Source organism: Mustela putorius, unplaced genomic scaffold, assembly GCF_011764305.1.
Source record: "Mustela putorius furo isolate JIRA1106 unplaced genomic scaffold, ASM1176430v1.1 tig00001130_pilon_pilon_pilon, whole genome shotgun sequence".
In the NCBI taxonomy this organism is placed as follows: Eukaryota; Metazoa; Chordata; class Mammalia; order Carnivora; family Mustelidae; genus Mustela; species Mustela putorius.
In genome coordinates, this window is record NW_025421584.1 from 793,320 (window position 1) to 817,827 (window position 24,508).

Here is a 24,508-nt window from a genome sequence, read left to right on the forward strand (position 1 = left end):
TAAATGATGTTTGAAAAAAATCACAATGAATTTATAAAACTAGAAATAACACAGGTACTATGCTCGAAAGGAATGATTCTGTAAGATTAACAACAGAATGGTACTATCAGAGGAATAAAAAACAAAGTCAACTCTCTAGTTGATCAAAGTGGTTTCCCATGAGGCATAGGTTAACAATTCTGATTCTGCTTCACATGTACACTGGAACTGATTATGTAAATGGATGGTAGATGGTCACAGCCAGGTTTCTCACTGTTAAGAATGGGAGTTTACAAAGAAGCAGGGGAAAGGACCTAAAATGACCCACTCGTTAATGAATCAGAGTTGACGACATCAATAAGAATTTATGTTTAGCCTAGTTACAGCTGATTGCACACAAAAATGTTTATAACGTGTGTATCTACATGGATTAGTGTACACGCGTGTATTTCTTTGCTCTGCCGGCTGAGAGCACCTAAAGTAACAACACTCTGGTAGCAATGGGCAAACCATCACCCAGATCCTGGGTCCTAATCCCATTCCCCAGGAAAAGGCACTAGGGCTCCCTGAGAAATGCAAGTCCAGGACTGGAGCACTATAAAAAGAGCCTGGGACACCTTGCAGTGTCAAAAGCAAGGAACTGTTAAAACTAAACAAGCAAGCCCACACTGATGGGAGCCGACTGAAAGGGCTCCCAACACCCAAAAATGGAACATTCTGAACAACAAAATAAATTTAGTATTGCATTATAACTCAAAATATCAATCAATATCCATGAGCCCACACTGATATCAATAAATGATTGATTAAATAAATGGTAGAAGAGAGACAAAATATGCCAAAGCTATTATACAGATAGTTTAGCTTCTAAAGGAGGGGAGCGTAACACACTACTCTAGTGGGGGCTGCACAGAGAGACCTCCTGGCATGCAGTACAGGACGGAAAGAATGGAAAAAGATGAACAGGAAAGGAGAATGGGAAGAGAGAGAAACTTGACAATGGAGAAACGGGACAAATACTGCTTTACCCTGTTGGCCAACATCAACAGTCACAGGTCAAGATGACAGTATATATTCCTACCCCTGATACAATAACAATGGTACTTTACATCAGACAAACTCCAAGAGAGGGGATTTCCACAACACACCTGACTAGTATTTGTAGAAGTGTCAAGGTCACCAAAGATAAGGAAAGTCTGAGAAACCTTCAGAGCCAAGGGGAGCCTAATGAAATTACACATACACACAATGAATTATATTATATTATATAATTATATATATAATATATATATATTATATATATATCATATTCCCTTTGTATTATATATATACAAAGGGAAAACAGAATATGTGAATAAAGTATAGACAGACTAGAGTTAATAATAGTGTATCAGTATTGATTCACTAACTGAAATGAATGTACCAAACTAAGGTAAGATGTTAATAATCAGCAAAAACAAGGTATAAGGTGTACTTGGGACTTTTTACTATCTTCATAATCTTTCTGTAAATCTGAAATTGCTCTGAAACATAAGGTCCATTAAAATTATTTTTTTTAAATCCAAGAAAGCCCAGAATGTATATGCAATATCGGTGTACAACAGAGGGGATATTACAATTTTATGTGGAAAGGACAAACTACTGAGTTAAGTGATTTGGAGACCACTGGCTATTCACGTGGGAAATAAAATTAGAATATGACTTCACTCCACATATAAATCACAGTTGGACTAAAATTCCAAAGGCATAAAAATTAACTATCTTCATTATCAGAAGAAAATCTTAGAGAACATCTTCATGACCTTGCAGTAGGTAGGAAAGCATGAGGGGCAAGAAAAACCATTAACCAGAGAGAAAAGATTGATTTGTACACATAAAAGTTATCAACTTCAATAAAAGAAATGATACTATTTAAGAACCAAAGGACAAACTGTTGACCAGTAAAAATGATGTTCAACCTAAAATGCTCCATAAGATACATTATACAAATAAAGACATTCTGTAAAAACGTTAAGAAAATGATAATCAGTAGAAAAAAGGAAAGGATATGAACTGACACATCAGAGGAACAAATGGCCATTCAACAAATGGAATTATGCTCAGTATCAATAGTAATGCACATTTAACACTTAAGATACCATGTTTTACCCATTTCTCCCATGGGGGAGAAGTATAAAGGCTTGTGGTATTGAAGCTCAGCAAGAACATGGGTGAAGGAATCTTTAAGGCACTGTCCACAGGACACTGAGTGCTTCAGTCACTCTGGGGGACAATTTGGCAACATCCATTCAAGGTTTACATCTTTTCTTCCAAAATATAACAAAAGGAGCAAATCCAAGTCTTTCGTCAACAGAAGTATGGTTCACTGAATTGTGATATTATGGAAGAGTATGCCTTGGTTTACTAGAATGAGGTAGAAAATAAATAAAATCCTAAAAACCGGGGGGGGGGGTGCCTGGGTGGCTCAGTGGGTTAAAGCCTCTGCCTTCAGCTCAGGTCATGATCCCAGGGTCCTGGGATCGAGTCCCTCATTGAGCCTCTGCTCAGCAGGGAGCCGGCTTCCCTCCCCACCCCCCCACCTACTTATGATCTCTGTCAAATAAATAAATAAAATCTTTAAAAAAGAAAAAAGAATGAGGTAGATAGATATACAGAGGTATGTACAGATAGAAAGTTATAAAGATACACACGTGTGCACACTCGCACACACATAGAAAGTTATAAAGATACACACGTGTGCACACTCGCACACACACACCCCCCAAGGAAATACAGTTCTGAGACATTACTTGATATAGGAAAGGACATTATAGAAAAACCCCGAGTATGACAGAATCTGATTAAAAAGTAAAGAACAAAACAACCTAAAAGAGTATTATTTCTGGACATCAATATAGAACTGCTGAACGTACAGAACGTTCTTGAAGGATATTCATCCAACGGAGAACGAAAAGGAGATTGGGGGCAGGGTAAGGTTGGGTAAAAACTCTCCTTCCTTTTTTATCTACACATCTTTGACAAGGAGGATGTTTTTATGGATTCCTTGTGTAATTAAACACTTTTTTCCTTCGTGAAATAAGTAGAAAGGGGAGAGGGAGAAATGGCCTACTAAGTTTTACACCGAAAGTATTTGGAAGTAGTTTCCCATGTTGAGTACTATGGGCACTGGAGTAGCTGTGAGCCACTCTCTCCTGCTGCATGAGCATCTGCTCTTCGGTTATGCTCTCCAGCTCAGTGCCCTGGAGAGAACATTGCTAAGCAACATTGTCTAGGGTGAGAAAGACCCCTGACTGGTAAACTGTATCTGGTCTGCAAGGAACTACAAGGGAACAGTAAGCATCTCCTGCGTGCACCACGCACTACAGCTTCCCTGAACGCTGGAGCTTCTCTTGCAACAGGCACATCTTCTTTGCTTGACTCTAACCCTGCTGGGACATATGGGTCAAAAAAGATCACAAAGCCAGGTGTGAGTCACATGGGCACTTGAGATTTGCACAATGTGAGCCAGTTACGTGGGGAAAGTCCTTTTCCAATTCTGAGTAGCCTCTGCTATTTTTATGAGTGACCCTTCGACTGCCCCCATGAACTACAAATACTCCATTTTATGAACTACAAATACTCCATTTTAATCATTCCTTGAGATAGCTGTAAGCAACAATATTTTGCATTCAATTAAATCGAGGCATTTTTGGCAAACAGCAAGGCATACAACTTACTCACTACACAACAGCAGTAAATTTATGGTTCAAATAAATTTCATCTATAATTTCCCAAACCACTATGGAAAGTTAAATCATTCATTTTATATAGTAGAACACAATGTGGGACTATATAAAAACTAAAACGAAGCAAAAAATTTTTTTCCAAAGGACCTGGCTTCCAAGCCAATGTCTTGAGAAAAAAAGAATTTTTATGTATTTGAAAATCAAAATCACTTCCTAAGAAAAACTAATCCTCAGTGTAAATTACAGTGGAAAAAATCATTACAGACGGATAAAGATGAGACAAAACTTGCCAAAAGGTAGGTACGGATATGCTTGAGAGAACAAGGAAGGGTAACTCCAAATTTGTGGCTCAGCTTTGTTAAAATTATGGTGCCAGTAACTGCCACATCGAAGACCGCCATCGCGCTGCTTACAGAACGGCACTGGCTTAAACCAAATTCAGGACAGTCAATGCAACACACAGAACATTTAGTCACACACTATGCCACTTCTTTTGAGGGGGTCTTAAAAATGCAAGGCACAGGGGCACCTGCGTGGCTCACTGGGTTAAAGCCTCTGTCTTCAGCTCCAGTCATGATCTCAGGGTCCTGGGATTGAGCCCCACATCAGGCTCTCTGCTCCCCAGGGAGCCTGCTTCCCTTCCTCTCTCTCTGCCTGCCTCTCTGCCTACTTGTGATCTCTGTCTGTCAAATAAATAAATAAAATATTAAAAAAAGAAAATGCAAGGCATAGCTCCTCATTCCTGCTCACATTCTGTTCTAATAATTCGGCAAAAGGTCCATGAATTTTTTTTTAAGTGCTGATTTTCACACTTATAAATACAGAAAACAAACTGATGGTTGCCAGAGGGGAGACGGCTGGGAAGATGGGCTAAATGGGGCAAGAGGCATGGGAGACGTAGGCGTCTAGTGATGGGATGAATGAGTCCCGGGAGCTTAAAGGCACAGCATAAGGAATACAGTCAATGACACTGTAACAGTGTTGGGTCGCAACGGATGGCAGCTACACTTGTGGGCCACACAGCATAACCTACAGAGAAGCCGAATCACTACTCTGTACACCTGAAACTAACGTAACATTGTGTGTTGACCAAACTTAAAAAAAAAAAAAATTAACTAATGAATTAAAATTTCTTTTAGATGAAAAATAAAAAGGCTGATCCTAGAATAAAACTTCCAAGGGGGCACCAACCTCCCTCACATACCTCCCTAAAACAGGTCAGGAGGACAGGATTCTGCACACACATACATATATACAGGAGTTTCTTCTCTTTCTTAGAACCCTTTATTCCAAGTACCACTAAATCTCGCCACTGATGATGAGGTGAACTATGTTTGTTTGTTTTAACTGAAACCCTTAACGACATATGTCAACTTCGGACTAGTTTTTTGACCTGTGGGGAGAGGAAGAAAGAAAATGCCAGAATGGTACAGAGACTGTGTTTCATTTCTTTTTGTTGTTGTTGTTTTGTTTTAAAGATTTTATTCAATTATTTGACAGAGACACAGCGAGAGAAGGAACACAAGCAGGGGGAGTGGGAGAGGGAGAAGCAGGCTTCCCACTGAGCAGAGAGCCTGATTTGGGGCTCGATCCCAGAACCCAGGGATCATGACCTGAGCTGAAGGCAGACGCTTAATAGCTGAGCCACCCAGGTGCCCTTGTTTGATTTCTTTAAAAAGTGAGGGGTCTGAAGTATGGCAGAAAAGTTCATACCTGTTATCAAATCTGAGTGAAGGATAATAAGACTATCACTGTATTTGGCACACTTTTTTGTATGCTTTAAAACATTCAATTGTTTTAAAAAAGCACTTTAAATGCATGGTAGTATTCCAAAAGGCAAGGCTGTAGAAGGGCATCATCACGAGCCACCAGGTCCTTTGACAACTCTTATCTCGGAAGGATGCGTCAGAGTTGATTTTGTGCCCCTCGCTCAGGTTACAGAAAAACAAGCCTGACCCATCTGTGATCCCTTAAAGCGATGCGGTTCTTCCCGGTGAACAAGAAAACTTCAGTAATGATGCACGGAAACCCGCCCCTCACGGGTTCACATACCTGCATCGCTCCCGGATCCTGTCGACAAGGCTGGCATGATGCACACCGCAGGCCGGGACAGCACACCCCAGACACCCGCCACTTAGAAAGCCACGGAGAATTCCAGTCCAGTGGCCTGCAGCCACGCTGTCGACCAAGATTTATATCTCAAGCAGGCCGTTTCTAAAAAAAGAAGAAAAACACTTTAAAAATAGTAATAGGGAGGCGACTAAATTGCAACGTTCTACAACTAATTCAGAGTTCTTATTCCAACACGCTTCACCAGTCTTCCAAATCTGTCTGCACGCTAGATGCACCTAGGGAAAAGGGTGAGAGTTTTTTATTTGGATGTGAAATTTCTAGTTAAAACCACGAAAGCTCCTCCTGCATGTATCAAGGCTTCCAGAAAGATTTTTGCAGTTGGTCTGAGGGCTGCTGAGTGCAGATTAAGAACGTAAAGAAGGTTTTGGGTTTTTTTTTTTAAGATTTTATTTATTTGACAGACAGAGATCACAAGCAGGCAGAGAGGCAGGCAGAGAGAGAGAGAGGAGGAAGCAGGCTCCCCGCTGAGCAGAGAGCCTGATCCGGGACTCGATTCCAGGACCCTGGGATCATGACCTGAGCTGAAGGCAGAGGCTTTAACCCACTGAGCCACCCAGGCGCCCCGTCAAGAAGGTTCTTCACGCCAGTGCTATTCTAAGATGCTCACAATCTATTACTGTGATTCCACACTATATTTCTTTTTTTTTTTTTAAAGATTTTATTTATTCATTTGACAGACAGAGATCTCAAGTATGCAGAGAGGCAGGCAGAGAGAGAGGAGGAAGCAGGCTCCCTGCCCACGCTATTTCTAATGCAGAACGGAGGCTCTGTCGATGGTCCATGACTTACAAACACACTTGTGATTTGTTAACTAGCTCATCCTAACATGCCACTGCCAAGTCCTCTAACTGAAACTGCCAATCACCTGGAGAAACTACTAGAATTGAAAATGTTAGGGAGTCGCAGAAGTGTTAGCAATCTAAACGAGGCCTCCCGGTCCATGCTTATACACAGAAGTCTGTTCTTTCAGTAAAAAGCTAAGCTTGATGCACTTCGAAAAAATAGCATTTTTTTTCAAAAGCTGTTTTAACTAACTACGGGTTATCCCACCATAAGCAGGAAGGCGCTGTTGTCTCCTATCGGAAGAGCAAGGACTCCAGAGTTTGGCCTAATCTTTCAACCTGCTAAACCGTGATCTTGGAGGATGTATTTGATCTTACTGCACCTTCACTTCCGTCTATACGAATGGAGATAACAACAATTTAGAATTGTTTGATAATTAAATACGCTAAGACTCACAACACACCGTCTGGCAGGTGACCAGCGAACAAGAAATGCTGGCTCTTGTGACTGGAGCTGTTTAATTGAGGCAATGAGATTATAAAATGAAAACATAAAAGAAAGTAGCGAGATTAAAATTTACGCTGGCCTGACACCTAGGAGAAGGCCATGTGGTTTAAATTTGGACCACTGCTGCCTAATAACGGAAAATACACTCCATTTACATTTTTTTTAGAAATCAGAAGACCCGCACAATGTGTTTAAGTCCATTTTTAATGCATTTTCCCCTAGTTCTCTATAAAGCAAATTCAGTAATTTAAAAGCATATTTTAACATATATTAACAAGAAAAACAGATATTATAAACACTCGAAAAACTGGCTCACTTCAACCCATAAAGTCCTTAAATTGCTGATTCATATTACAGAATAAGGAATAAAGGGCTTGCCAAATTTCACTTGAAAAAGTCTGAGCTGCAAAATTCTATTAAAACCTTCTAAATTAGCTTTTTAAGTATCAAAGCAAACGTTAGTATGAAAAAATTCACCAAAGTGACTATCTTGAACCAAACTAATGCAGTGGCCTGCATTTTGTTTCATATTACAAGGGTTGATAAAGTATGCAGAGAAGACTGTTAACTGAAAATATGAGGGCAGTTATTTTAAAAACCAAATAAACTCTAAATCACGAAGCTAAAAATAAGTGAGAAAGACAAAGTTTCATTAATGCCCATCTCTGAGGCTGTTTTCCCCAATAATTTTAAGAGGCAACTCTGCTTTGCTTTCATAAATTATTCTAACAATCAGGATTAAAATTCAACTCCATAAAAGTGTTCCTTAATTACAGTCTGTATGAAACAGACCATACATGATTTAAAGAAGGCACTCAGTAAGACTATTGTTTTGATGAGAAAAAAAAAAAAGAGGAAACAGTTGAAATTTGTAAAGCGTACGCACACTCCTTTCTACCATTAGGGCAATATGTATAAGCAAGTAGGTAGATAGTTATCGTGTGTGTGTATGTGTGTGTGTGTGTGTGTGTTACGTAGGTAATTTAAGCTCTTTAGGCCAAAAATCCTAATTTAAATAGTATAGATTGCTTAACTATAGAAATATTTGCACACCATGTCTACGCCATAGATACTAACCCCTTCTTCACACCTTAAAGATCTTACAGTGCTTCACTTTTATAAACCACAAACACCATATATAGTAAGTGATCTTATATCATTCTATTACTATTAAGACAACCTTACATCCCCACAGCAAAACATCCTTCTGAGTTGATATTGGTGCTGTACACATAAACCCATTTATGAAAGGCCTCGGCACTTCTCACTTTGTATTTTATGATGAACACTCAAGGTTAATTCTTTCCAAAGTCATATTACTTAAGAAATATATGCTACAGTGTAATTATCTCCTCAGAACATATCTATGTATACTAATAAAAAGCAAATGGTTTGATAAAATCCCAACCAGTAAAAAATGCTCACTATTTTGTGCAATGAAGCAGAGTTGCTGGGTTTAACTCTCAAACTGAGCTAAATTTTTGCAGTGATCATGTTATTTTCTTTGGCTAAATTTATTGAAAATACTTTGGAATTTGTCAGAACCCAGCTGTAATTATTACTGACTGTTGTATGGAATCGATTTACTACAACACCAAAATACCAGCTGTTACAGTACGTCCTGAGAGGGATTACCGAATATTCTTAAATTGAAGTTCAATCCATCTTTCCATAAAAAAGAGAGAGACCCAAACGCCAGGAACCCAACAGCGATATCAAGTGCACCTGAAACATTTACAATACCCAATAGAACTATTACAACCCTCCTTTAAAAAGGCTTATTTTTGAAATTTCATTATTCCAGTTGCACCTTGCTTCTATATATCACACAGTATCGGGTTCTTCTGGCATCGATCATGTGGAAACAGTGAAATATGTGAAGGTCTACAAGCTTACAATGTTCAGTTTCTACTGGCCTTGGGTAACCCTTAGGGCTCCCGTGGTACTCATGACATCTAATGGTCAACCATGGAAGTGCAAGTGTTTGTCGCAGAAAGTTTTGAGTTTTCAGTAAAGCAAAATGGTGTCATTGCACCCAGAGAAACAGCATATGCTGTTTCATATGCTGTTAAGAACTATTAAGTTCTTACACACAACTATTAAGAAATATACACTCTTCTTCCTCTCAATACTTCACTGTAACACCACTTCTGACACCAACGGCGGTGTTCCACACATCAGACAATTCTGCGGCACGAGCTGTGTCCTACAATTGAATTCAGTTCTGGCCCTCGCCACCTGCAGACGGCATCAGATCCCACAGGTTAAGGGCACAGCCCCACAAGACTGCCCCCACCCCCATGTCCATTGCAAGTTCAAGCGGTCACCTGTGCTTCTGATCAATTCACTATAAATCAGAGGTTCCCATGAATCCCTGCTTGATTTTTATTAATTTGGAAGAGCCACTCAGAGAACTCAGGAAAACATTTACTGACTAGATCACCGGTTTGTTACAAAAAGATGCAACTCCGGAATAGCCAGATAGAAGAGATACCAGGGCAAGTATGTGGGAAGGAGCACAGGGCCCCTGGGCCCACTCTCTTTCCTGGTGCATGACTCTCCACACCCCCCCCCACCACATCCCTTCTCCCACCTCCCCCCACCCACACCCTTCCCCCACCCCCCTGGCACCTCTACCCATTCACTAACCCACAAGCACTCTGAACTCTGTCCTTTTGGGGTTTTATGGACACTTCCTTATATAGGCATGACTGAGTCGATCCCTGGCCATCAGTGACTGACGCTGCCTCTAGCCCCTCACACATCTCCAGAGGTAGGACTGCAAGTTCAACTCTCTACCCAACGCTGGTCCACCGGCAACCAGTCTCCATTCTCAGCAGCTTTACAAAAGGCACTGGTGTTACCGCAATTGCAGGTATGACTGCAAGGGGCACATCACCAGTAACAAGATGACCTTTATTACTCTTATCACCTAGCGTTTTAGGAGCTCTGTGCCAAAAATGGGAGGCAAAACCAAATATAGCTTTCTTATCATACACTACAACATGACACAGACCCACAAAGTTTAAGCAGCTAAACAAGAAATCAATGCCGGACCTAGTTTCCAAACACATTTCCTCTCAATTTGACAGAATATGCAAGAACATGAAAAGATTTTTAAGATTTTATTTATGTATTTACAGAGAAAGAGAGAATATGAGAAGGGGGAGGGGTAGAGGGAGGAGGAGAGAACCTCAAGCAGATTCCACGCTGAGCACAGAGCCCTACATGGGGCTCAGTCTCAGGACCCTAAGATCACGACCTGAGCTGAAATCAAGAGTCAGACGCTCAGCGGACTGAGCCATCCAGGTGTCCCAAACATGAAAACTTTAAATTATCATATTTAAAAATCCTATTAATATGCTACTGTTTCAGGAGCCAGTAACTGCAGCCAGTAATCCAACCACAGGTTACTTCACCTGTTACAAGTATTCTAAGCTACACTTTCAAAATCGAATACAGCAATAAAATAACACAAAGAGTATACTTTTTCTAAAAAATTTATGATCCCAGGGTCCTAGGATCGAGTCCCACATCAGGCTTCTTGCTCAGCGGGGAGTCGGCTTCTCTGTCTGCTGCTTCCCCTCCTTATGCTGACAAAAATCTTTAGGAAAACCTCAAGATTTTTTTTAAAAGCTCGATATGAAAGATTTACAAGTTATATGTTAGCTAATGCAAGCAGCAAACCGGTATCTGTTAACATTATTGAAAACTTCATAAATCATACCTGTTAAGACAACAGAGGAGGCGACCCAGAGCTAAATGGCATAAATCCACTTGCCTAAAATGGTATTTATACCATTTACACCAGCAGCTCTCTGAGTGTGGTCTGCAGACCCCCAGTGGTCTCCCAGACCCTCTCAGAGGGGTTCATGAGGTCAGATTATTTTCATAAAAATACCGATATGCCATTTGCCTTTTGCACTGTGTCAACATCTGCACTGACGGTAAAAAGTAATGGTGGGAGAAACTGCTAGAACCAGACTGGAATTGTTCGTCCTTGCGCTCTTCCGTGCCAAGCCCTCACATTAAAACAGACGACGACAATGACAAGGGAGGAGGAGAAAGAGAAAAAATGTTCCCTCTAGAATGTTCTTAATCGAGTAAAAGATTCTTAAATCAAATTCCTATATAACTGCCTCTTCAGCATCCATCTTTTTAGTGTTCAGTGTGATGAAATGAGAAGTACACAGAGAGTGCTGTTGCCGTAAATGAAGTCATGTCTGTCTCAAAGAAAAACACCTGTGTGATCGTTACTGTAAACCAAACCAGTCGTTTTTCTCGTGGAAAACTATTTTTACTTAAAAGAACAACGGAAAGACAAGTTATTCAGCTATTCCCCTCACTTGAGTATTTGGGAAACATTTTCTTGAAAATGAATGAAATAAATCTGAGACTTTGGGGAAAAAACCTGACAGTATTCGTTGCTAACGATAGAATAGAAGCTTCGAGCAAAAAATGTAGTTGTATAAAACTCAGGTCCATGAGAGGCTGCCTCCTCGGCCTCACCTTGCGGGGGGCTGAGAAATGCAAACACACTAGAATCCAGTCCCCAGTTTGCATAGTTCCAGCAGCTTCCAACACACAAAGGCTCTTCTGAGATCAGTGGCGATATTAAGCCATGTGATTTTTTTTTTTTAAATAGTCTACATGCGGATTGTGAACCAATATTTTTTTAAATATCGATATGTGATATGAGAAAATCATGCACGAATAAAAGATTCATTCAAAGTGCAAGACGGAGCAATGGATTTCACAGTTGCTACATGATAAGTTAATTGGTACACTTTCAGATTCCACATTGCAACTCTCTTTAATAAACAACCATGCAACCAGTTTTGGTGTTGTATCAAAGAATCTCCACGATTCATTGAACAGGCCACCAACACACTCGGCCCTCTTCCACGTGCAGACCTGTGTCATTTTCTTCATAGCCACCACCCGAAACATACAGCAACAAATGGAAAGTATGCGCAGAATTGGAAATGGCGATCTACTAATCTAGGCACCGGAGAAATTTCCAATTTACCAAAGCTTTTGTTTTGGGAAACAAGTTATTTTTCATAGTAATGTTATTCTGGGGCACCCAGGTGGCTCAGGGAGTTAGATGTCCAACCCTTGATCTTGACTCAGGTCAGGATCACAAGGCCCCACCTCAGGCTCTGCGCTGGGCGTGGAGCCTGCTTAAGATTCTCTCCCTCATCTCTCTCAATCCACCTCTCTTTAAAAAAAAAAAAAAAATATATATATATATATATATATATATAAAATTTCTGTTAATAAGTAACAAGTTTAATATTGTTATTTTTTTTAAAGATTTTATTTATTTATTTGACAGAGATCACAGGCAGGCAGAGAAGCAGGCAGAGAGAGAGGGGAGGAAGCCGGCTCCCTGCTGAGCAGAGAGCCGATGTGGGGCTCGATCCCAAGACCCTGGGATCATGACCCCAGCCAAAGGCAGAGGCTTAACCCACTGAGCCACCCAGGCGCCCCTGTTATTTTATTTTTAAGTCATCCCTGCACCCAATGTGGGGCTGGGACTCACAACCCTGAGATCAAGAGTCACGTGCTCTGTTAACTAAGCCAGCCAGACATTCCTAATACCGTTATTTTTAAACGAATTGAAATAATCCTTTTCATGACTCAGTTTTAATTTCTAATATGGTAAACTTCAGCAAAATACATATAAATAAAATTCTTTGGAGTCCTTAATAATTTTTAAGAATGTAAAGATGTCCAGAGACCCTAAAAGTGGAAAGTACTATTCTATGCCAGGGAGAAGTACACATTTCCTGCAAAAGGAAGACAGTAACTATTTTAGCTTTTGTGGTCCCGATGGTCTCTGTCTCAAGGCAAGACATATATGAGTTTGGTTATGACCTTGTTCCTATAATATTTACAGAGACAGAGAGGGCAGAGTTCGCTGAGCACCATTCCAGGCCATGATACTCTATCTGCTGGTCCCTTAAAGATCTAAAAGTAGCATACTTTCCAGTAACATTTTTATTGATTATTTTTTAAATATTGAAAGGAAAGGAGTTTTTAAAAACAACTTCACCGTTTAATGTAGACATGTATGCAAAACAACTTATACAGGTTTTTAAACTATGCAGTTCCTAACCATACACAAAAATCACATTTGAATTTTGTCTATTCCAAGAATCCTAAAATCTGTGAGTACACCAAGAAAATTAAAACTTAAAACCGGCAACACGGTAGCTGCTATATGTAAGTAAATATGTTTTATACAACCAAACACAAAAAATCCTGGCTCTCAAGGAAAAGGGGAAAATTATGAAAGATTAAAAACACCCCACATTTCACCAACCCAAGAGGGTTCAATTATTGCATAACGCAAAACTCCTATTATCTCCTTTCTACAAATGGAAAGGAAAATACCAAAGCAAGAGAAAAAATAAAATTCCATTGATGGAATCCTATAAAACTCTGAAGACTTAAAAGAGGGGAAATGCTGCTTTATAACCCCCAGGTGAAGACACCCAAGCTTTAAAGCCATTAGGAAAGTCTGCAAGGAGACCTGGCACACTTGCCCGAAAGGGGCACTAACCTCACAGGTCAGGGTTGCTCTCGGTGAGGGTTCTCGGGGAGAAGGCACACACTGTCATGCCCGATCACTCAGGTTCCCCCACCTGGAAGCACGGGTATAATGAATGACATTCGCAAGCTAAGACCTCACTCTAGACTAGGCAAACCATCTACAGCAAATCAGTGCATCAAGACCCCAGGGTTTTCGCTCAGACCACCCTCAAGTAAAACCAGTGGCCTTTCTAGTGCTGTGCACTCCCCCGCCTCTCACAGTGGGACACTTCTTTTCTGATGATGACTTTTTTCCTTGTCTATGTTCTACCACCCACTACTAAAAAGTCTTGACTAGTCTTCAAGATTATACCATTAACCATCAATGGTTATTTGTGCCGTGTATTTTGGCACTCTCCTCTAACCGTTGGGAGCAGGGGAGAATGGGAACTTGGTCTTCTCCTTGACCAAGTCTCAACTAGATCCATCCCAGCATTCCATCAGCATTCCCTTAAGTCTCCCTATTGGAAAAACCAATCTTGTATCTACAACAACATAATTTTCTATTCTTCTTGAGCTTGGATCCCCCATGAGATTTTCCTAGGGATGGAACCCATATCATCATGTGCCCTTAAAAAGTACGTAACGAACCTCATTCAGAAGTCCTTCTTTGTGTGACCAGTCCCAACCCTCCAAGGGCTCCCTTTCCCTTCGATGTCAGAATAACCTCATTAGTTTACCTATGGGGAGAGAGCACTACCTAATGAGGAGAGCACAGATTGTGAAATGAGACAGACCAGCTCTGCCATACCGACCCCCTGGTCTTGGCCAGGCTATTTAATGAAATGAGATTAACTGTAATGACATAAGTAAAACACCCAACCTATAGCAGCCAATCAACAGATGACAGCTTTATTAGCACTCTTCGACCTCATTTTCATCACTCTACTTCTCATTTCCTCCAATCTAGCAAACTTTTCGAGGTTCTATAATGAAAGGAATACAGGCTTTGGTAAGAGACCAGCCTCCTGACTACGACGTACTACATGCTCCACTTACAAGGTATGAGACCTTGGGAAACCAATAAAACACCAATGTAAGTTATACATATGTGTGTGTACCTATATGTGATATATAAACATAGAAATACAAATATACATACATATATATTTATACATACACACTTATATATGTGTAAATATACATTTATATAAGTATAAATATATACATATATATATAAATGTTAGTGAAAAATAACATTGAGGGCATAGAGTTTCCCAGACATTAAGTTAAAAACTCAACGTGTATATATAGATAGATTTATAGATAAATATAATATTTGCTAGTGACAAATAACATTAATTGAGTGCATACAATTTCCCAGACATTGGGTTAAAAACTCATCATGCATGTTTTCATTTAATTCCTACAACAATCCTATAACGTAAGCACTATCGTAATTTTAAAGACAAGGACACTGAATTTTAAGCAACTTAAGCCCACAGCTTAAACGGATTCTCGTGCCAATATGTACGGATCTGATGCCCATTCCGCCAGTCACACTACCCAATGCTGCCCCTTAACTCTCTTATTTAACCTTTCCCATTCAGTCTTCTTAGCTGAATGGAAATACTAGAGGACTCACTCACTTTTTGTGATGGCTAAATGAACTCCATCTAAAGCACTAGAAACACACCAGATGCTCAGTGATTACCTCCCCGCTTTCCACAACCTCTCCTTTAATATCCTTGTTTTATTTTATGCTGTTTCTTTATAAGGAAACTACCCACTCCGTGTCCACAACCTCTAGGGTGCTCTTCAGTCCCCTGGTATCTTGCCTTCTCTGACTGACCACCCAAAACTTTAGGTAATTTCAGAAAACAATATTCCCAGGCTTCAATCCCTCGGTTTTGAACACTCAGGACTACACCACATCTTCGAAGACCATACCCTATTTATAGCCATAGATATTTCTGGAAAACTGTCACATCTGGCAAGGCAGCTAAGGATATTATTCCTCTATGTTCTGTAAACAAGGGACTCTGTTAGAAGTTCAAGAACGTGATTCAGACACTACTGAATCTTTCTTATTAACAAAATGTCACCATAGCACTGACTAGAATTTATAGTTAGTAATTTCAAAATTTCACAAAAAGCCTAAAAATAAACCAGCCAACAAAACAACCCTTATTAAAATTATCTATCACTTCCTATTCAAATTAAACACACACAGGGGTGCCTGCATGGCTGAGTCCATTATGCTTCTGCCTGCCGCTCAGGTCATGATCCCAGGATCCAGGAATCCAGCCCCGCATTAGGCTCCCTGCTCAGCGGGCAGCCAGCTTCTCCCTTTCCTTCTGCCCCTTCCCTGCTCGCGCTCTCTCTCCCAAATAAATAAAACCTTTAAAAGAAAAAAAATTAACATACCCCAAAACAGAATAAACTTGTGTTTATTAAAGAACTACATTTAACATCAAATTATAAGTTACCAAAAATAGCCCTTTACCAATAAGGCCTCTAATAGTAACACAGCTGTGATTATCCGTATAGGCATAGTGGGTAACACAGGTAAAATATCCTAACAGTGACTGGAGTTAAAAACCAAATGTGTACAGGGGCTGACATCAGCAAGACAGTGGAACAGAAAAACCCAGGCCCTTGTTTCCTTAGAAGAAGCTTAACAACAATACAAAGACCGAATGGTCTCAGACAACTCCAGAAACCAGTTAAGCAGCTGTATCAATCACCTAGGTGAGTAAAAGCCAAAAAGAGCCACAGTGAAGAGACCAGAGTTCACTGCATTTCCCTACCTTAATCCCCTTCTCTCATGCAATGAAGCACACTTAAGGGGGAAAAAACAACCAATACCTAGTTTCTCCCTATGGGAGGGGAAGAGAGAAGAGGAACATGCATTCAATGATTTGGCAAGCTAAAGGGGATGCCCAAAGAACTAGGTTTCTCTCTTGCCCGGCTATAATGCTCACAGGAAGGCAGCATCATCTGGAGGCTGCTTAGAAGAAGGTCGAGCACTGGGGCATGTGATAGCATCAGGGAGGCCTCATCGTCACAGGCAGATGCCAAAGAGAGGAAAGAGACTATGGCAGCTTAAGGAGAAAACAGAACTAAGCCTCAGAAACTACACACACAAGCCCAGAAAATATCTGTCCCCAGAAAGAGTTTGAGAGGTTCACAGGATCTTCAGCCAGCCTGACTAGTAAAGGTCTTAGACTCTGTGAAGCCAGTCAGTTAAGACTAGAAGAACTCAGTCTTCTCATACACCGAACCCTCAACAAAAGATCGATCAAAAAACCCACAAAGAAACAGGTAAAGATGGTTCAATCAAAGGAGCAAAATAAAGCACCACAACCAACCCTAAAGAAATGGAAAGCTATGAATTACCTGACAAATAATTTAAAATAATCCTTCTAAAGATGCTCAGTAAGCTAAAAGACAACACAAATAGATACCTAAATGAAATCAGAGAAACAATGCATGAACAAAATAATACCAACACAAAAATAGAAACTTCAATAAAAGGTAAAGAAACTTTGGAGTTGAAGAATACAACATTAAACTGAAAAATTCACTAGACAGATCCACCTTCAGACTTGATCAAGCAGAACAACAACAACAAAAAAAAATTAGCAAATTAGAAAACATCATGTGAAATTACTGAGTCAGAGGAATGAAAAAAAAAATGCAGGAAAGTAACGAGAGCCTATGAGCCATATAAGACACCACAGAAAGACTACATATGCATTAAGGAGACCCAGAAGGAAAGATAGGAAAGAAATAGAGCACCTATTTAAAGAAACAATGGCTGAAAATTTTCCAAATTTGAGGAAAAAATGGACATATATATTCAAGCAGCTAAATGAATTCCAATGAGGGTAAATGCAAAGAGACCCGCACGTTATAATTAAACTGTCAAAAATTACAGAAAAAAACGGTCTTGAAAGCAGCAAGAGAAAAGGGACTCATCATGTAAAAAGCAACATCTATGGACTAAAAGCCGATGTCTCTGTGGAAACTTTGCAGGTCAGAAGGCAGTGATATGGTATATTCAACATGCTTGAAAGAAAAGAACTGCCAACCAAGAATACTATATCTATAAACTTATCCTTTAAAGATGAAGGAGAAACTAAGACTTTCCCAGCCAGATAAGCAAGAGTCAACCACCATCAGATCTGCCCTTCAAAAAATACTAAAGGGAGGCTTTTAAGCTAAAACAACACAACACAAAACCATATGAAAATATAAAGCTCTCTGGTAAAGGCAAATATTTGGGCAAATATAGAATTCTATGACATTGTAATGTTGGTATATAAAGTCCTTTTTAAATTCTTTAATAGAATTTAAAAGGCAAAAGCATTAAAGTATAAATCTATGGTAAGAGACACACGATATAAGAAGGTGCGATTTGTGAAACCAGTAACAAAGTGGGGACATGGGGAGCAGAGATGAAAAGGAGTAGAGTTTTTGTATGCAATTAAAGTTATCAGTTTAAAATAGATTGTTAAAGCCTGAGCATGTTTTATGTAATCCCTATGGAAACCACACACACACACAAAATCTATAGAAAATACACAAAACCAATGTAAAGGGAATCAAAGCATGTGACTAGAAAGAAAAAAAAAAAAACACCTCATTAAAACACAAAGAAAAGGCAGTAATAAAGGAAACGAGGAGCAAAAAAATTACAAGACAGAAAACAATTAAGAAAATGGGAATTAAAAAACCTTCCTTTATCAGTAATTACTTTAAGTGTAGATGGAGTAAACTCCCTAATCAAAAGACATCGAGTAGCTGAATGGATTAAAGGGGAAACACACACCCAACCATATGCTGTCTACTAGAGACTCACTTTGGTAAAGATTCACACAGGCTGAAAATGAAAGGATGGAAAAAAGATATTGCATGCAAACGCTAACCAAAAGAGCGCAGAGTGGCCATATTAATAGACAAAATAGAATAATTCAAAAACTAACAAAACACAAAACAGGGCATTATATAACGACAAAAGGGTCCACTCACAAGAGGTTTGACAGTTGTAAATATGCACACACCTGACATCAGAACTCCTAAATATATGAAGCAAACACTGGCAGAATTGAAGGGTGAAACAGACATCAACACAGTAATATTAGAAGACTTCAATGTCATTACAACAGAAATAGAGAGAATGACCAGACAGAAAACCAAAAAGGAAACGGAGGACTTGAACAATACTATAAACCAAGTGCACCGAACCGTCAGAGACTGAACATTCTATTCAACAACAAAATACACATTTTTCTCAAGCACACATGGAACATTTTCCAGGACAGACCACATGTTAGACCACAAAACAAGTCTAAACAAATTTTAGAAGTCTGAATTCATACCAACTATCTTTTCTGACCTCAATGGAATGAAACCAGAAATCAAAAACAGAAGGAAAAATAAAAATCCACAAATATGTGGAAATTAAGCAACACACACTTAAACAACAGGGGGCCAAAGAATAAATCACAAAATAAATTAGAAAATATCTTCAGACAAATAAAAATGAATAGACAACATATTAAATCTTATGGGATATAATGAAGACAGTGCTAAGAGCGAAGTCTATAGCTGAAAACACATTTAAAAAAAAACGAAAAATCTAAATTCAATAAGCCAACTTTATAACTCAAAAACTAGAAAAAGAACAATGTTAGCAAAGAAAGGAAATTATTAGAGCAGAGCTATGAGAAAAAGAGAACAGATAATTAATGAAACAAAAGTTTTTTTCAAAAGATCAATGAAACTGACAAATGCTTAGCTAAGAATAAAAGATGACTTAAATAACTAAAATCAGAAGTGAAAAAAAGAGACATTATAACTAATGTCACAGAAATGAAAAGAATCATAACAGACTATTAACAACTATATACCGATAAGTTTGGTAACCTAGAATGGATAAATTCCTAGAAACATACAACCTACAAAGTGAACAACATAAATTTAAAATGCAAATAGACCAATATCTAATAAAGAGGCTGAAACAGTGATCAAAAACCTCCCAGCAAATTAAAGCCCAGGCCCAGATGACTTCACTAGAGAATTCTACTAAACATTTAAAGGATTAACAGCAAAGCTCCTCAAGCTCTTCTCCAAAATTGCAGAGCAAGGAACATTTCCAAGCTCATTCTGAAGCCAACATTACTCTGATAGCAAAGCCAAACAAAACACTACAAGAAAACTGTAGACCAAAATCCCTGATGAACAGCAATTTTAAAGTCCTTAAAAAAAAATACTAGCAAACCAAACTGAACAGCAAAAGAATTACACACTATTACCAAGTTGGATTTATCCTAGGGATGCAAGGATAGTTCAACATACGAAAATGTGATCTACGATGTCAAATGAATGAAGGACAAAACCACAAGAGATCATCTCAATTCAAGCAGAAAAACCGTTTGACTAAAACACCTTCCACAATTAAAACAAGAAACAAGAAACAGAAGGAAACTACCTCAATATCATAAAGGACATATATAAAAAGTTCACAGCTAACATCATACTCAATGGTCCAAAACTGAAAGCTTTTCTTCTAGAACAAAGCATGGACACCCACTCTCACTACTTCCATTCAACGTATCACTAGAAGGCATAATTGCTTTGCAATCTGGCAAGAAAAAAATAAATAAATAGAAGCCAGCCACATCAGAAAGCAAGAAGGAAAATTATCTCTATTCACAGATGACATTACATGATCTTATATGCAGAAAACCCCAAAGATTCCACATACAAATTATTAGACTTGACTAAACAAATTCAGCAAAGTGGCAGGATACAAAATCGACACAAAAAAAAAATCAACTGAGTTTTCAAACACAAACCATTAACAACCCTAAAAGGACTTTAAGAAAACACTCATATTGACAATAGCATCAAAAAGAATGAGATACTTAGGAAAAAACTCAACCAGGAAGGTCAAAGATTGAAAACCTGCAAATAAGTGCACAGATATCTGGGTTCACAAAATGGAAAACTTAAAATTGTTAAAAATGTCCATAGCACCCAAAGCAATCTACAGATTTATTATAACCCTTATTAAAAATCCTAATTTTTTTTTTTTTTTGCAGAAATGGAAGAACTGCCCTATAATTCATATGGGATCTCAATGAGATCTGAAAATCCAAAACAATATTAAAAAAGAAGAAAAAAAGTTCAAGGCCTCACAATTCCTGATTTCAAAACATATTACAAAGTTACGGTATCAAAACAATGTGGTACTGGTATAAAGACAGACATACAGACCAATGAAACAGAAATCAGAACCCAGGAAAAGAAATTCTCACACAGTTGAATGATCTTCAACCAAGGTGCCAGGACTACTCAGTAGGGAAAAGACAATCTCTTCCACAAGTGGTGTTGGCAAAACTGAATATTTACATGCAAAAGAACTATGTTGGATACTTAACAGACACCATATACAAAAATTAACATGAAATAAGACCTAAACATAAGATCTAAAACTACAGAACTCTTAAAAAGGAAACAGGGGAAAAGCTTCATGACATTGAATTTGGTAACGATTTCTTAGATAGGACACAAAAGCACAGGCAACAAAAGTAAACAAAAATAAATGGCATTACATAAAACCTTTAAAAAAAAACTTGTAAGAAACAAAGTAAGCAATCAGGGGCACCTGGGTGGTTCAGTGGGTTAAGCATCTGCCTTCGGCTCAGGTCAGGATCTCAGGGTCCTGGGATCCAGCTCTGCATCAGGCTCTCTGCTCAGCAGGGAGCCTGCTCCCTGCGCCACCGCCCCCCCCACTCCGCCACCTGCTGCTCTGCCTATTTGTAATCTCTCTCTCTCTCTCTCTCTTTCTCCATCAAATAAATAAATAAATCCTTTTTTTATATATAAAGGAAACAATCAACAGAATGAAAAGACAACCTACAGAATGGACAAAAATATCTGCATATCATTTATCTGATAAAAGGTAACCTTGACACTTGTGCTTGCCTGCTTTCTCTCTCTCTCCCTCAAATAAATAAAATCTTTTAAAAATAATCATTCTTGTAATTAAACTCACAATTAAACACTGTCAGAGAGCAGACACTAATACCACGGAATCAGATGATAAATTTGGGGTATAATAAAGGTTTCAACCATTGCTACCATTTTTAAATGACAACCCAATTGCTATACCGAAGTAGACAATGCAGTAAACATCATGACACCCATTTATTCTGGACAGTTTTCTAACTGTGGGTAGACAGAGATGCTACCCCACAATACTCCTATGATCTCTCCCCTTCAGGCATATGGGACCTGCCTGGACCAATAAGAAGAATAGTGTTTGTCACTCTCAGGAAGTCACATTTAAGAGCCACTGAGAGCATCTTACATGTCCTCTTTCCTGAGCAGTCCAATGTCCAAGAGAACAGCGCCTCCATCAGCTGAAGTCTGGACAGAGGACAACACGTGCCCCCCAGTGTGTACTGGACAGAGAGCATGACCCAGAAACGAACATCTGTGGTTTGAGTTGTTTGCTGCTAATCTATCCTGACATAGTGGCCAGTTGCAAAAATCAATGGTACAATTTTTAAATAATATAAATCATTTAGTCTAAGAATTTACATTGTTATTTACCAAATACTAATTAATACCGTGTGGTTCAACACAGTAGTTTCTAAAATTAGAGTCTCCTGAAAACATCTGCAATGAATCTGGGTATTTATAAACATGATATCACATTTACTCACTTGACAACAGAAATCATGCCAACTGTCTAGTTTTGTCAGTTTCTCAGGCCTAAAATAGGGCTATAAAAAACAAGCTTTCCAAAAATCAGTTTTTTTGAAGACTTTATTTTTTGAGAGAGAATAGAGATGGCGAGAAACAGAGAGGAGGGAACGGAGGGACCAGGAGAAGCAGACTCTCCACCGAGCAGGGAACCTGGTGCGGGGCTCGATCTCCGGATCCTGGGAGCATGACCTGAGCCAAAGGCAGACACTTAACCAACTGAGCCACCCAGGCACCCACAAAAATCAATTCTTATTTGTAAAATATTATTTAGAATGTCAACGTTAACTGTTATTTCCTTTTTTTATTTTTTTAATTTTTTATTTTTTATAAACATATATTTTTATCCCCAGGGGTACAGGTCTGTGAATCACCAGGTTTACACACTTCACAGCACTCACCAAAGCACATATCCTCCCCAATGTCCATAATCCCACCCTCTTCTCCCAAACCCCCTCCCCCCAGCAACCCTCAGTTTGTTTTGTGAGATTAAGAGTCACTTATGGTTTGTCTCCCTCCCAATCCCATCTTGTTTCATTTATTCTTCTCCTACCCACTTAAGCCCCCATGTTGCATCGCCACTTCCTCATATCAGGGAGATCATATGATAGTTGTCTTTCTCTGCTTGACTTATTTCACTAAGCATGATACGCTCTAGTTCCATCCATGTTGTCGCAAATGGCAAGATTTCATTTCTTTTGATGGCTGCATAGTATTCCATTGTGTATATATACCACATCTTCTTGATCCATTCATCTGTTGATGGACATCTAGGTTCTTTCCATCTACCACAACTGAACCAGGAAGAAATAGAAAGCCTGAACAGACCCATAACCAGTAAGGAGATTGAAACAGTCATTAAAAATCTCCAAACAAACAAAAGACCAGGGCCAGATGGCTTCCCGGGGGAATTCTACCAAACATTTAAAAAAGAACTAATTCCTATTCTCCTGAAACTGTTCCAAAAAATAGAAACGGAAGGAAAACTTCCAAACTCATTTTATGAGGCCAGCATCACCTTGATCCCAAAACCAGACAAGGATCCCACCAAAAAAGAGAGCTATAGACCAATATCCTTGATGAACACAGATGCGAAAATACTCAACAAAATAAGCCAATAGGATTCAACAGTACATCAAAAGGATTATTCACCACGACCAAGTGGGATTTATTCCAGGGCTGCAAGGTTGGTTCAACATCCGCAAATCAGTCAATGTGATACAACACATCAATAAAAGAAAGAACAAGAACCATATGATACTCTCAATAGATGCTGAAAAAGCATTTGACAAAGTACAGCATCCCTTCCTGATCAAAACTCTTCAAAGTGTAGGGATAGAGGGCACATACCTCAATATCATCAAAGCCATCTATGAAAAACCCACCACAAATATCATTCTCAATGGAGAAAAACTGAAAGCTTTTCCGCTAAGGTCAGGAACACGGCAGGGATGTCCATTATCACCACTGCTATTCAACATAATACTAGAGGTCCTAGCCTCAGCAATCAGACAACAAAAGGAAATTAAAGGCATCCAAATTGGCAAAGAAGAAGTCAAATTATCACTCTTCACAGATGATATAATACTATATGTGGAAAACCCAAAAGACTCCACTCCAAAACTGCTAGAACTTATACAGGAATTCAGTAAAGTGTCAGGATATAAAATCAATGCACAGAAATCAGTTGCATTTCTCTACACCAACAGCAAGACAGAAGAAAGAGAAATTAAGGAGTCAATCCCATTTACAATTGCACCCAAAACCATAAGATACCTAGGAATAAACCTAACCAAAGAGACACAGAACCTATACTCAGAAAACTATAGAGTACTCATGAAAGAAATTGAGGAAGACACAAAGAAATGGAAAAATGTTCCATGCTCCTGGATTGGAAGAATAAATATTGTGAAAATGTCTATGCTACCTAAAGCAATCTACACATTTAATGCAATTCCTATCAAAGTACCATCCATCTTTTTCAAAGAAATAGAACAAATAATTCTAAAATTTATATGGAACCAGAAAAGACCTCGAATAGCCAAAGGGATATTGAAAAAGAAAGC

General features: G+C 39.0%; 1 protein-coding gene across 4 annotated transcripts in view; it reads right to left on the minus strand.

Moving 5' to 3' along the window:
- Positions 1 to 24,508, minus strand: part of MPP7 (MAGUK p55 scaffold protein 7) — a 287,917-nt gene that overhangs the window by 207,328 nt on the left and 56,081 nt on the right. For all 4 annotated transcript variants that reach the window (XM_045087412.1, XM_004779351.3, XM_045087410.1 and 1 more), the window contains one exon: positions 5,757 to 5,918. In XM_045087412.1, coding sequence (XP_044943347.1) covers positions 5,757 to 5,793 — 37 coding nt within the window. In that variant the 5' untranslated portion in view covers positions 5,794 to 5,918. The remainder of the gene's footprint in view (positions 1 to 5,756; positions 5,919 to 24,508) is intronic.